This window comes from Argopecten irradians, chromosome 1, assembly GCF_041381155.1.
Source record: "Argopecten irradians isolate NY chromosome 1, Ai_NY, whole genome shotgun sequence".
NCBI lineage: Eukaryota > Metazoa > Mollusca > Bivalvia > Pectinida > Pectinidae > Argopecten > Argopecten irradians.
The window spans coordinates 35,388,006-35,400,648 of NC_091134.1; the positions used below are offsets into that span (position 1 = coordinate 35,388,006).

A 12,643-nucleotide genomic window follows, 5' to 3' on the forward strand; every position below is an offset into this window, starting at 1 on the left:
TTCTTTTTAAATATGCAGTTGCTTATTATCTTAAACATCTTTTAAATAAATCTCAATTATGGTGCCCTTATATATCCTCGTTACGATGGCATCACAGGTTAAATATGTTTTGTTACTATTTTCAAACCTCTTTTTGTTGGTATATCATTTAAGTATTAAATATATTCTATGCAAAATAATGCTATATCTTTCTTCGATTACTAACCAAATTATTTGATGACATTTCGGAATATGTTCCCGTTGTTTTATCAACATCATATGCACGTTCATCATTAGATCTTCATTTTGTCTGTTATATCTTATGCAAAGACTGACATGTGTTGCATGAATAGATTATAAATATGATATTTTCAAATTTTGATATTGCATATAACATTTTTGATAAAAAAAAATCAATGCATGTAGTACCGACAGCATTATCTAGAGTATTATTGAATCTCTGTCAGTAGCCGGTGTTACGTAAAAAAATGACCTAGGTAGGAAATTACCAAGTTTCATTATTCTACGTAGACATCATACCCAACTTAAAGCAACTGAAATGATTGACACCTGACCATTGATAAACGATCCGGGAAACCGGAAAAAAACTTTTTCTTTACCACTGTGTCAACTGAAATCTTCATTTATTGTGAGCTTATCACTTTTAATAAGGTGCTGCGTTTCCTGCACTCCCTCACCCCTTTCACCCTCTCTTTCAAACGAGTTTCCCTTTGTTTACATCATATCATGTCGGTAAAGACTGTGAAAAGTTAGATTCGGAAGTAGACAAGTTCCGGTAGAAGCAGGGTAAATATATGTAAATATACATAGTTACATGTAGTGCTACAGGTGTGTCAGTTCCGAAAAATGTGGTCGGTATGGTCAGATTTCACTGTAATAAAATTTGAAAGAAAATGTTTTAAAATGACCGTTGTTTAAGTTCTCAAAAAAATCACACAAAGAGCATATAATGTTTGTTGTTTTTAAATATAAGTGTATTATTCTAAGATGGGCCATTTTTTTCTTATCTTATCTTTCCTTTCTTTTTCCACGGGACGAAGAACACAAATGATAAGGAGGATCATTTTTCTAATGTCACCAAAGTAGTATTTCTTCAATGGTCCCAGGGATTTTTTCCTCGAATATTGACCCCGGATATTTTCTTATGCCAGGGCATTTTTTCACGTTACACCGGCAACCAACTGATATTCATTTTCGTCACTACTTTACATTTATTTTGTACACCAACATATACAGTCGATACATTTCCAGAGATGAATGCGCATGACTGTCATACTAATACAACAGAAGCTGTGACCAGTACATGGGCGTTTTAAGTTGCCATTGCTATGCACAAGATGAAAGTATGCGAGGTAAAATGTTATACATACACGCGATACTTATTTGTGATAGGATTTTTGCATGCGTATTATTTATGTTAGTTTTTATTGTTTTTATTTTTTAACATTTGTTTTCGATTTTTCTTTTTGAATCTGCAATCGTCCATTGTTTACTTTGTAAGTGTAAGTTTAAAATTCAATAATCAAATGTACATAGTTTGGTTGTTGTGAGTGTTAGCGTTATAGGTAGAAAAATAGTTAAATAAAAAATGAACATCAATAATAGTTAAATACCATTATTTCAAATAAACATTTCATCATACAAATTCTCAAAATATTTAGATTTAACAATACTATTTTCAAATAAATATTCTTTTATCTTTTTAATATAAAGTTGCAATTTTAAGAAGCTAGGGAAATATTACATACCGGTACATATCACAATTTGTAATCATATGTATATTCATCATAATGTCAATCGAAGGTACTGTACTCCCTCAATTCAGAAGAGAAAATAGTAATCTGAAGATTTGGGGAAATCAAACGATAAATAATTCAATGATATCTTTTACAATAAGTGTATAGCATTGTGTGATGGAAACGCTACTGAGGAAAAATAGATTTGAATGTTTCCATTAATTTGTATTGACATAGGAGAATAAGATGATGAAGCATTATCCAGGTACTTGATGTTCATATACATGCACACAGTTATACAAAGACAGATGCGTAATACGTTGTAGGCAACTAATATGCAAATATCAAAGTAATTACAAAAATTATCCAATTCTAAATCTTGTGTCACTACTTGTTCCAGTACAATCAATATGTTGAATAGCCTGCTTTGAGGGTATTGTTAGGGTATTGTTAGGATCTTGTCATCTGAAAAGATGATTTAAAAAATAGACGTTCCACTGTTAATTGATTAGCTTCTGCTTATCTTCTGAGACAAGAGAAAACAGATGTCTCAGCTGATGCGATGTAGATTAATCACCGGACAATATTGATCACCACCTCGTCATCACGGAATCTTTTCAGGAGAACACTATGTCTGTTTTATACAATGTGGGTAAGGTATATCCATGTCTCATTGTTACTTTTGGACGGTTATGTGGCTGCCCTACTGATATTGACATAGCAGGGCATGGAGAAGGAATCTGGACTGACGATGTTGATAATGGCGGACACCGAGGCAGCCACACCTGCCAGAACACCTATTATTAGGATTTCGTAGTTTAGGACCTTTCTCCACAGAGGTATTTGGCTACAATGGAAATATCATGTACGTATGAATAAATATGTCGTAATATAACTTTCACAAAAAAATGATAATATTGTCCAAAAAAATAGCACCATACCGTATCCTTGGAGCTGGTATAGCTAGTACTTCATTAATTAACCAATCAAAGCGACAGTCATGTGTTTGACAAAATTGCTAAAATGTTGCCTTTTAAAGCTATCAAGAGATACTTGTGAAAAATATTTAAAATCATTTCCCAGACTTAAATGCCTGGTAGCCTTAACTTACGTAGGTATTGCAAGCTAGAGATCATTGATATGGCAATAACGGATATAGAAATCTAGAATCACCATAGCGTGTCAATTATAAACCATGCATAAGGGAATTTCATATATAGGAGAGCGCTCTTACATAGTTCAAGAAAAAGGTACAGCAGAAATATTACAAGAAAAGTTTAAGTATCACCATCAAAATACTGCAATTGGAACAAACGATGCCCATGAACTGAACAGCTAAGGTTAAGCTAAACTTATTGACAGAACAATACTACGAAAATATTCTTTCGTCAGGGTTTGACTATCTATGATTTTTTGACCATAACGTCAAATCCATTAATTATTTTTGAATTACGAAACTGGACATTTCAATTCTATCTATTTAAATAAAATGTGATAACAGATACTTTAAGTCAATTAATGATGCAATTGTTTGTTTATATAATAATTCTATAGGCTACATAGTACTTACTCTGATGGCTCATCCCACGATGCCTGGACTGCCTCTAGGCTTTTATTTACGACTGCTGGTTTATCGGCTTCCGCCTTCAGGCGATGCATTTTCATATGAAATAAAATCGGACACACAAAATCTAGCATTGTCAATGAAGATCCGCCAATCAAGGACAAAAGAGAGTTGAATTTAGGGACGGTCTCAGCAACAAACAATACACAGGCTACGACCAGCAATCTGGTGACGCATCTCTTCCATGTAAATCCTAGACAAATACAATCATAATTAAAAGATATACTCAAAAAAGTTTTGGTCTCTGTCATTTGTTAAAATTCAACATAATGTAAGTATTTGTTAAATAAAAATTTACGGATTATGCAGGAAGAAACTTCATTTAACCACTAATATTGAACGATTTTAATTACATAGTATTATTAAGTTGGTTTTTCTAATATCAAAGTTCATTTTCGGCAAGAAAATGTTTCTAGCAACTGTGATTTGATATCATAAAGATTTTTTGTATATAATTAAGCTACTTCATCAATGTAGGATCTCTAGACATTGATTTTGGTTTTGATTTCTGCATTACTTTTCTACCGGTTTATAATAATACACTAATGGGTGAAAATATAAGCTCGATGAACTTCTACTTCGTGTACATATTGGCTATTCTCCCTGCAGGCTTATTATTAAATTGTCTTTGTTTTCATGCTAAATCCGACTAATTGACCGATTTTGTTCTTCATACTTCTATGACGGAAAAAATAATCCGAAAATGTGACGTCACAATAGAGACATCCACGCTAGGTATTGATCGGGAAAAAATCCCTTGGAAAATCAGTAGGTTTAAACGTATCTTATTTTATCAAGTATTCTGCAAAAAAAAATCATTGATACGACTATTTTTTAATTTCATAGGGATATCAAATAAATTTTGTTTGTATATCCTTCTTGAATGATGAACACGACTACTTTACCTCTGGGTACATGAAGTACCATTTCGACTTCTTGTATCACTGGACTGATTACTATGACAATGGCTAACAACAGGTGTATCGTAACTAGTAAAAGGACAGCATTAGCCAGTCCTCCAGATGGAAGGTTCGTCAGGATATTGGCGTCCAAATCCTTCCCGTAGACGAGATATCCAGCGGTCGTTACCGGGAGGTAGAGAAGGCTGACGACTGTAAAATATTCAAAACATATCCATCATTTATATTAAAGGGGTTACTATCACTCGTTCTACACACCCCGGGGACTATGTCGTTACAAATCTTTATAGGCAGTTCAGGATAAAACAACTGACAATTTGTAGGCCTGAAGAGACTTCCTTTGAAAAGTCCATACAGAAACAAACGCCATGTTTCAAAATATACACTGTACTGTTATTTGATTCACGACCAAATTACCTGCTCATCTAATGTTACAGAGCCATTTAGTCCATGGGTGGATATAACGGCAGTGATAGTAACCCCTGTAATATCGAGGGTGAAGCATGTCATGAACACCCGGATTCAATTTTTCCTAATAATTCTGTGGATTATGGGAAACTGGTCTTTGAATAATTCGTAATTAAGAAATATAGAAATACTTGCTTTTTCAGGGAAACTGACATTTGAATAATTAAGAATTATAGAAAACAATAAAAGCATTATCAAGACATTTGGCTTTTTAACTTTAATGAATTTGTCCGAAATTTGAACATAACATTACAGTTAGCATTCAAACGTTTCATTTTCTAAACTTTCCCTTGTGTTAACATTAAGGTGTTAATTATGGTCAGTGATGCAGCATTAAATACTACAGTTGTAAAACAATTCGATACATAACTTACTTATAAATCCGAAACAAACTGCCTTTTTGAAATCCTTTTGCCGCTTCATGTCCATTTGAAAAGTAGGGAAAGCAGGATGTCCTCCTAGAGCAAACACTATTGTCCCTAGTGCTAAGGCAATCTTTTTGAACTCGACCTTTTCGTGCTCTGTGGACGTGTGGTTTGAGGCGTCCAGACCTACACTGACCACTATGATGACCGCAGCGGATGCAGTAGCTATTGTCGCCCCATAAGCAATCAACCTGAACCAAGACATTGACACCTGATACATGTATGTTATTTAAAATGTACTACAAAAAATTCTACTTTGTAGCTTATTTTTTACAATTCGGGTGTTATTGCTGTACATGAATTTTAGAACATGGAGAATTATCAAAAACGAAAACAACTACATATTATATATTTACTAATTTTTGCGCAATCAATATTTAGCTTGAATTTGGTTTTAAACCGCAGAATCAATTCGCGCATCGCAATAGTTACTTTATAACGGCATACTGAATATGCAATACAAAACCTTATAGAGAGAAAATCGCTAAAACACCACAACCGGCAAAAAAATGTAAACATTAATACCAGAAGTCTTTTGGAGTTCCAAACCAGGTAAATGGGACCAAAACTCCGGCTATTATTAACAGCCAGAAACAGAAGGAGATGTCGTGACCTAAATCTTTCACTAAAGTCTCCATGTTTTCGGCAGCCAGAAGGAGAAACACTACTGCCCCACCGAACATGGTGATATGAAGGCATACTGACACTGTATACCTGGGAAAAACGGTGTAAGTGTATACTCTTATTATTGTTATATTTCCATCACATCAAAAATATATTCAATTTGACTCTTAAAATTTAATCTTTTACCTGTTATTACCCTTTTATGAATATTTTTTCTCATAGAAATTATTATGCTGACGTATCTACCAATTATAAACATAAACAGAAAAAACTTCAATCATAACCAAAGTATAAGACGTTAACACGAAAACTGCGTTAAAACTTTAATTAAACACACAAAAAAAACAGTATAAACATGTTACATTACTTCTTGAAAAAAACATTTAGAAGACTAAAGATGTTTTGGTCAATAGAAACAAATAGACGGAAAACAGTATGGGGATTAAGATACATCAAACTTACCTGCCAGCCTTGCCGTATGTTTTCTCTCCAAGAATTTGGTATGGGTTTTGAACATGTCCCTTACAATCCTCGAATACCTCGGCTGCTATCGTCCAAGCCTCCCCGAGGATGATCCCTGTGTATGCCGAGAGGATGGCACAGAGAATGATCAGCATCAGCCCCACCCATCCTAGTCAACAGAAAACGTTCTGATCTACCAGAGTTGCCTCCCTTCGATTTATGCACTTAACATACATACTAAGTAAAGCTGACATAAAAATAACTCAGTGTTTCTTTTTTATTTTTTGACCATATACATTTTGTATATGTACTATGTTTTAATACAAGTTATTCATGAATATAGTATGATATTTAATGATATTCGAGATATATGTGGTTGTTTGACTAGTTTATGTATCATATGTTATTCCTTTGTGAAAATATTTTTGGGAATATCTTTGGATATCTTAAGAATTTTTCTCATACTGGAGAGACGTTTTCGTCGGAGACAGGCACTGATACATTGTGGGTCTCCCATCAAAACAAGGGAGTTGGAAACCAAGACAAATAAATTCAAAGAATGACAACTCTCAGTTCGTAGAAATGTTTTTGTTATCAAAATGATACACATATATTACATAAACATGTGATAGAATTTGATAGATAAATACATAATTTTGTTTAATAATGACCTAGATATAAGCAGTGCAACGTACTTACTTGCATTTTTTATAGTTTGAATGTCCTGTATGTGATAGATACAGTACTTGCTATTTGTATATCGTTTATCAGTGATTTTATTGATTAATCTACTCGTACGCGCTAACTAAAGTGTCTATATTCACTTCATTTATAAATACAGTATATTGTGTACTTGAGGAAAAATGTCGAACAATACTATTGTTGCCGATTCTTTGAGGCAATGTACCCCATCATCGAGACAAAGTCATACAGAACAAAAGTATAAAATCAATAATGAGACAGGAATTCTAAGAATATAGTAAAGTACAGAGTGCTATGCGTAGCAATTAAATAAGTTACTAACACACAATAAATTACATTTATCATATGATGTTTGTATTACCTGTGTCTTCCACAGCTCTAGGGAGAGCTAGTATACCAGTCCCAGCGATTTCTCCTGCGATAAAAACAGCGGTAGACGGGATCGTCAATCCCCTTTCTCCTTGAATCTGATGGAAGAAACCTCATAGAAGTTAGTATAGAGAATACACTAAACCCAGAGGTAACAACAGAACTCAAACCTCAACTTGTACTAACGTATTGGGTGATGTTACTGATTTGAAAGGCTAATGTGTTACATTTATAGTTACTTACTTACCAGCGGAGTTGTTGACATTTCAGGACATTTGTCTGAAGGATTTGTTTATCAGTCACATGTTAACATGTACATATGTACCATATCTCGGACAGTTGAGACGACCCATACCCGTTCTAATCAACAGGTGATCACTATCTGTTTTTTTAATATTAACATATCGCAACTACACCTACATTCAATTTCTGTATTTGAGGTGCAAAGTTGTTGTTTTTAGTTAATATTTCAGTTCACTTTCAATGGCACATAAAGAATGTAAAAATATGTAAATAGAATATTGTTTGCTGAAACAATGATTTTAATAATGTCTTAGTGTTTTTAATTTATTTGCGATATCATGAAAAAAGTGACCGATATTACCCTTTATAAGTCTTAATTGACATAAAATCTATTACAAGAAGAATATGAACAGGTGAATCCGATGTTTCCTTTTAATCATACAAAACAGAACCTTAATTTGCACAAAAAACATTACTTTCCCAATTATTATATAAAGCTTGTGAATGTATTTTATTGATTTAATTTGTGTTTGTGCGCGTCAGTTACCTAACTTAGTGACGATTCTCTCCGCTAGGCTGCGCTTATAAATTCCAAAGTATTGAAACACATTGGAATTCGTATCAGAACGTTAAATTTTGAATATAGTCTTTTTAATATTTGAGTTTCATACGCTGATGTCATGTTGAATGTACCAGAACGGAGCGAAGCCTAGCGGGAAGAAGAAAAAACACTATGGTTGGCAATCTAACCTTAGATAAACGTGTTATATGATATGAGAGTACACGTCAACTGTTGTACTGGTGGATTGCCATTTTTTATTCATTACGACATAAAAGCTGTGTTCAACTTGATATAACTGAAAGAAAGAATTACCTAAAGAAAGAATTTGTATAGACTTTGCTTTTTATTCGATCCTTTTGACATTGGAAATCGTATCAGAACGTTAAATTTTCAATTCAACATCTGATCACTTTTGTTCTTTTATGTTTCATACGCTGATATCATGTTGAATGCACCAGAACGGAGCGAAGCCTAGCGGGAAGTAGAAACAATTCTGACACGCAATCCAACCTAACCTTAAATACACATAGACGGGTTAAATGATGTGAGAGTATACGACAACTCTTATATTATTGGTTTGTATTCATTGCGACATAAAGGCTTTGTTTATGACGTAATATAGCTGAACAAAAGAATCACCTAAGGGAAGAATTTGTATAGACTTTGCCTTTTATTCTATCCTTTTAACTAACATCTTGTCAATGAATTTTGATGAAATGAAATGCATATAGATGGATCCACAAGTCTAAGACGTTGGTTTTGTCGTGTAATTAAACGTTCTGAACTTAAATTTCTAATTAATACCTCGTCGCGTTGAGTGTTGTAATAAACACATACAAAACAGTGTCCTTACATCGATTTAAATATCCTAAACCCAATTTCGCTCTGCATGTGTAAACTAATACTGACCAGTCCACCTCAGTGCAAGTGGACCACAAAGTTTCAATTGCATCTATAACATAGTAGGCCTAAATACAAGCCATCATTCAAAGAAAACAAAGGAAAAATAAAGACCTTAATAGTGAACACATTAGCAGAGTATTGCTACTTTCAGCCGAATGAGCTGGATGGAGAGGATTCCGTGAGAGGAGAGCTGATAGCCCTAATAAGCTTACAAAAGGACTCGGTATAATCAGGGATATTTCTCTGTTGTAACATGAATGCAAAAAAATTATTTGAATACATTGATCTCTTTATAATGTAATGATGGACAGGTATAACTCATCCTATTGAATAATTACATGACATCGTGACAATACATTCATTCATTTTTGTTCTGTTTGTTTGCCTCTACCATGGCAATATAATTACAATGGTAATTGTGTGAATGACTTTCGAGTATGTGTCTCGACTTCAGTGTAGCTGGAGCATCAATATAATTACAATGGTAATTGTGTGAATGACTTTCGAGTAGTGTCTCGACTTCAGTGTAGCTGGAGCATCAATATAATTACAACGGTAATTGTGTGAATGACGTCTCGACTTCAGTGTAGCTAGAATTAGAAAGGGTGATTGTCTTAAGCCTATACCAGGAGCCAATATTGTCCACATGAAAATCAATATTGAACAGCAATAGTAGATCTTTCTGCAATTGAGTGGAAATACAGGTAAACATGCCTACAAACAATGTTTCTTTGACGACTTGATAATTCAAATGTTATCGAGTGGTCAGCAAATTGTTCTCTCACTGTGGTCGGTTAGCTGTGGGAAAAATCTATGTTTGGTTGTAACTACATGTATATGATACTTTGGATAAACGGTGATTAAATATCGACAATGAACTGAACTTCGTATAACAAAAGCAGCATAAATGTCGGTTGCGCAAATGAAAAATTCATTAAGCAGCACTCAGTTAGTGTTTTAACGACAAATATTGGCAAGCATTTGTTCGGGAAAATAAGGATAACAATTTGATGCAGGTAAGTGGTCTTTTTAATACCGTATAGCCGGTCAAAGTTTTCGTGATTTTGATTAAAAAGAAAAAGAAAATTATAGCGGTTTTTAATTTTCGGGATTATTGGTCGATAATCCGCCGATAAAATTTTTGTGGTCATTGAAATGTCCCACGAAATCGAGAAAGCATCATCCCTATGATATAATCGTCATTACGATACTTTAAATCAACCTTTTTTCGAGGCTACTAAATTTTGCGATTTCAATTTCAAAACAAGTTCCCGAAGATAAACTGTCGCGCATTTGAAAATTAAATGCAAATATATATTAACTTAAACGTTGTTCATATGCATTCGCGGAGATAAACATTCGCGAATTTACTGTAATCGCGAAATTCGCGAGAGCAAATATCACACGCGAAAAAAGTTCGTTAATGGTATAGCATATATATTTATGTACTCTGTTCAAGACCTAAGTCAAAAACAACCTTAAATAAAATGAATGTATTTGGCTTGTCTTTATCATCTTGCTTTGCCACCATATCTTGATGTATTCGTGCATCTATTTCTTATTTAGTACCAAAAAGATTATAATTTTTTCTCTGACTTTATTTCTATAGCAATCTTCATGTTTTGTGCAGTTCAAAAATAAAAGAGCCGCATTGATTTTTACCTAATTACGTCATCACTTTGTTTTATTGAATACCATACTTTTAGAATAACACTTGGAAGTCCTCGAATGTAATTGTCGTACATTGACCAAGAACATCCATTTTGAAATTAGGGACTTTTTTTTAACAACAGGTTGTCACCGAGGACACAACCCCACAAAAAGTGTCACTTTATCATTCGATTTTCTTACAAATTCTTACACCTATCTCATCCTTGGAAATGTTTTACATCCGGCGAGTTCCGATTGCCAGAATAACATTGTAATTTGTCAAAATCGGTCCTTGCGTAATCCGGACCCCTGTATATTCTGAGGTAATAATATAGCAAATTCCTTCTTAATTTCACAGTATTGAAACCTGTATAAACCGGAAACTAAACTGAACCAAATATGCTGCTGCGGTGATGTTCTGTTTAGACAAATAGCACTTTACTATATTTTACTCGCTAATATTCATACCGTACATTGTATGAGGTCTTATATTCCACCTGATTACATTGAGTGGATATGCGATCTCATACGAGATCCGTATGTCCGCCGTGTTGCTGGCAGCGCCCGCTTATATTTAAACGTATCAAAGACAATTTCAATGGCAAGATATAAAACCGATTACTGATGACTTAGTTGATGATTATATATCAATTCATTCCTACAAATAATTTTGTATGACACCACCCATATATTGTTGAATCCATGTTAAATCGTATGCAAGTCGATTTGCTCAATTCTACTGTTACTAAAACATTATGGCTGCTTTGGTTAATACAAAACACAAAATTTAAATTAAGCGAAACGCATAATGGAAATGACGTTAACTTTGTTCCGCTTGTTTTGCGTACAGATTTAGATAAATCCTAAATTTCATAAAACCTTAATAATCCTATTCAAATTAAAAATGGCGGTTAATACAAGTGAAAATACGATGAATGTTATAAGAAATGCATTTTCATAGCTTCTTGGACTAATTTGTTGGAAATGTCTCGCAAATATGTTTATTTATGATAAATAATCCAAAAAGGTAGGGTGACAATATCTAAAATGTGACTTTTGATACATTTTACATCATTTTGATCAGCTGTGGCCCAGCAACATGAATCAATGGCATTGCTCGTTAGAGGTCACACGACGCAATGTTAAAAGTATCTCGTCGTGTTAACATCTAACAATGTTGGAGTAGCTTTACATCTGCTATCATAAACCGGCATACAGGCTTTTTAATTTACTTTGCTCATATTGTGTTGTTTTCACATATTGGCATGGTACAGTTTAACACAAAAGCCATCGTTACACATCGCAGACAATAAACTGGGGTTATGCATGTAATTATCTCACAAAGACTCTATAACTATTCATAGATATCTTTACATTTTTACATGGAATAAAGATATGAAAATGTTAATAAGTTTAATGGCCAGTCTAGAGAGAATACCTGAGGATCAGTTTGATACGTAAACAATGCTTATGAGTGAGTTAATAGGTTTATTTGTTGCTTTATATATCGTTCGCTTTAGAATTTGCACCCATCTGTACGTTAATGCTGAGCAATCTTACAAAACCAACGTATTTAGGTAGACAATCCTAAAATAACGTGTAGTTGTGGCTAAATTCCACTGAAAATTATGTTCAGATGACTTGTTGAGTCTCTCATCAAATTATTGTATTCCTAACAAGGTCTGCCATATAATGTTGAAATTTAAGCTCAATATGTGTATTGTGTTACCTATGATATTTAAATGTCGTCAGCTATGCCAGTTTGGTAGTGTCGTTTTGGACCAAAACAAAGTAATTTACCGCTTACATCCAATTGTTTGCCGTTAAAATATCTAAGGTCAGAAAATGTTTCAAGGTCAGTGGTTGTAAAGTACATGTAGGCAGAATCTGTTTCGCTGGTAGAGGTTCAAAAACAACAATATTGAAATTGAAAATAATGAGAAGCTTTTCATATT

General features: G+C 33.7%; 1 protein-coding gene across 1 annotated transcript; it reads right to left on the bottom strand.

The window, feature by feature from the left end:
- Positions 1 to 1,599: 1,599 nt before the first annotated feature.
- Positions 1,600 to 7,665, bottom strand: LOC138325738 (uncharacterized). The gene is made up of 8 exons (XM_069271596.1): positions 7,578 to 7,665; positions 7,323 to 7,428; positions 6,260 to 6,428; positions 5,699 to 5,887; positions 5,123 to 5,364; positions 4,266 to 4,472; positions 3,307 to 3,553; positions 1,600 to 2,583 (listed from the first exon to the last, which is right to left on the bottom strand). Exons 1-8 carry the CDS (start codon positions 7,593 to 7,595, stop codon positions 2,427 to 2,429), a joined length of 1,335 nt encoding a protein of 444 aa, XP_069127697.1. The 5' UTR covers positions 7,596 to 7,665; the 3' UTR covers positions 1,600 to 2,426.
- Between the last annotated feature and the right edge of the window lie 4,978 nt (positions 7,666 to 12,643).

Bases quoted from the DNA above. Each gene is read 5' to 3' on its own strand.
- LOC138325738 (XM_069271596.1), bottom strand. The intron at 3,554-4,265 runs GTAAAGTAGTCG...GTATTTGTCTAG, and splicing joins GGTACTTCATGTACCCAGAG to GATTTACATGGAAGAGATGC. The intron at 2,584-3,306 runs GTAAGTACTATG...TTTCCATTGTAG, and splicing joins TCGTGGGATGAGCCATCAGA to CCAAATACCTCTGTGGAGAA.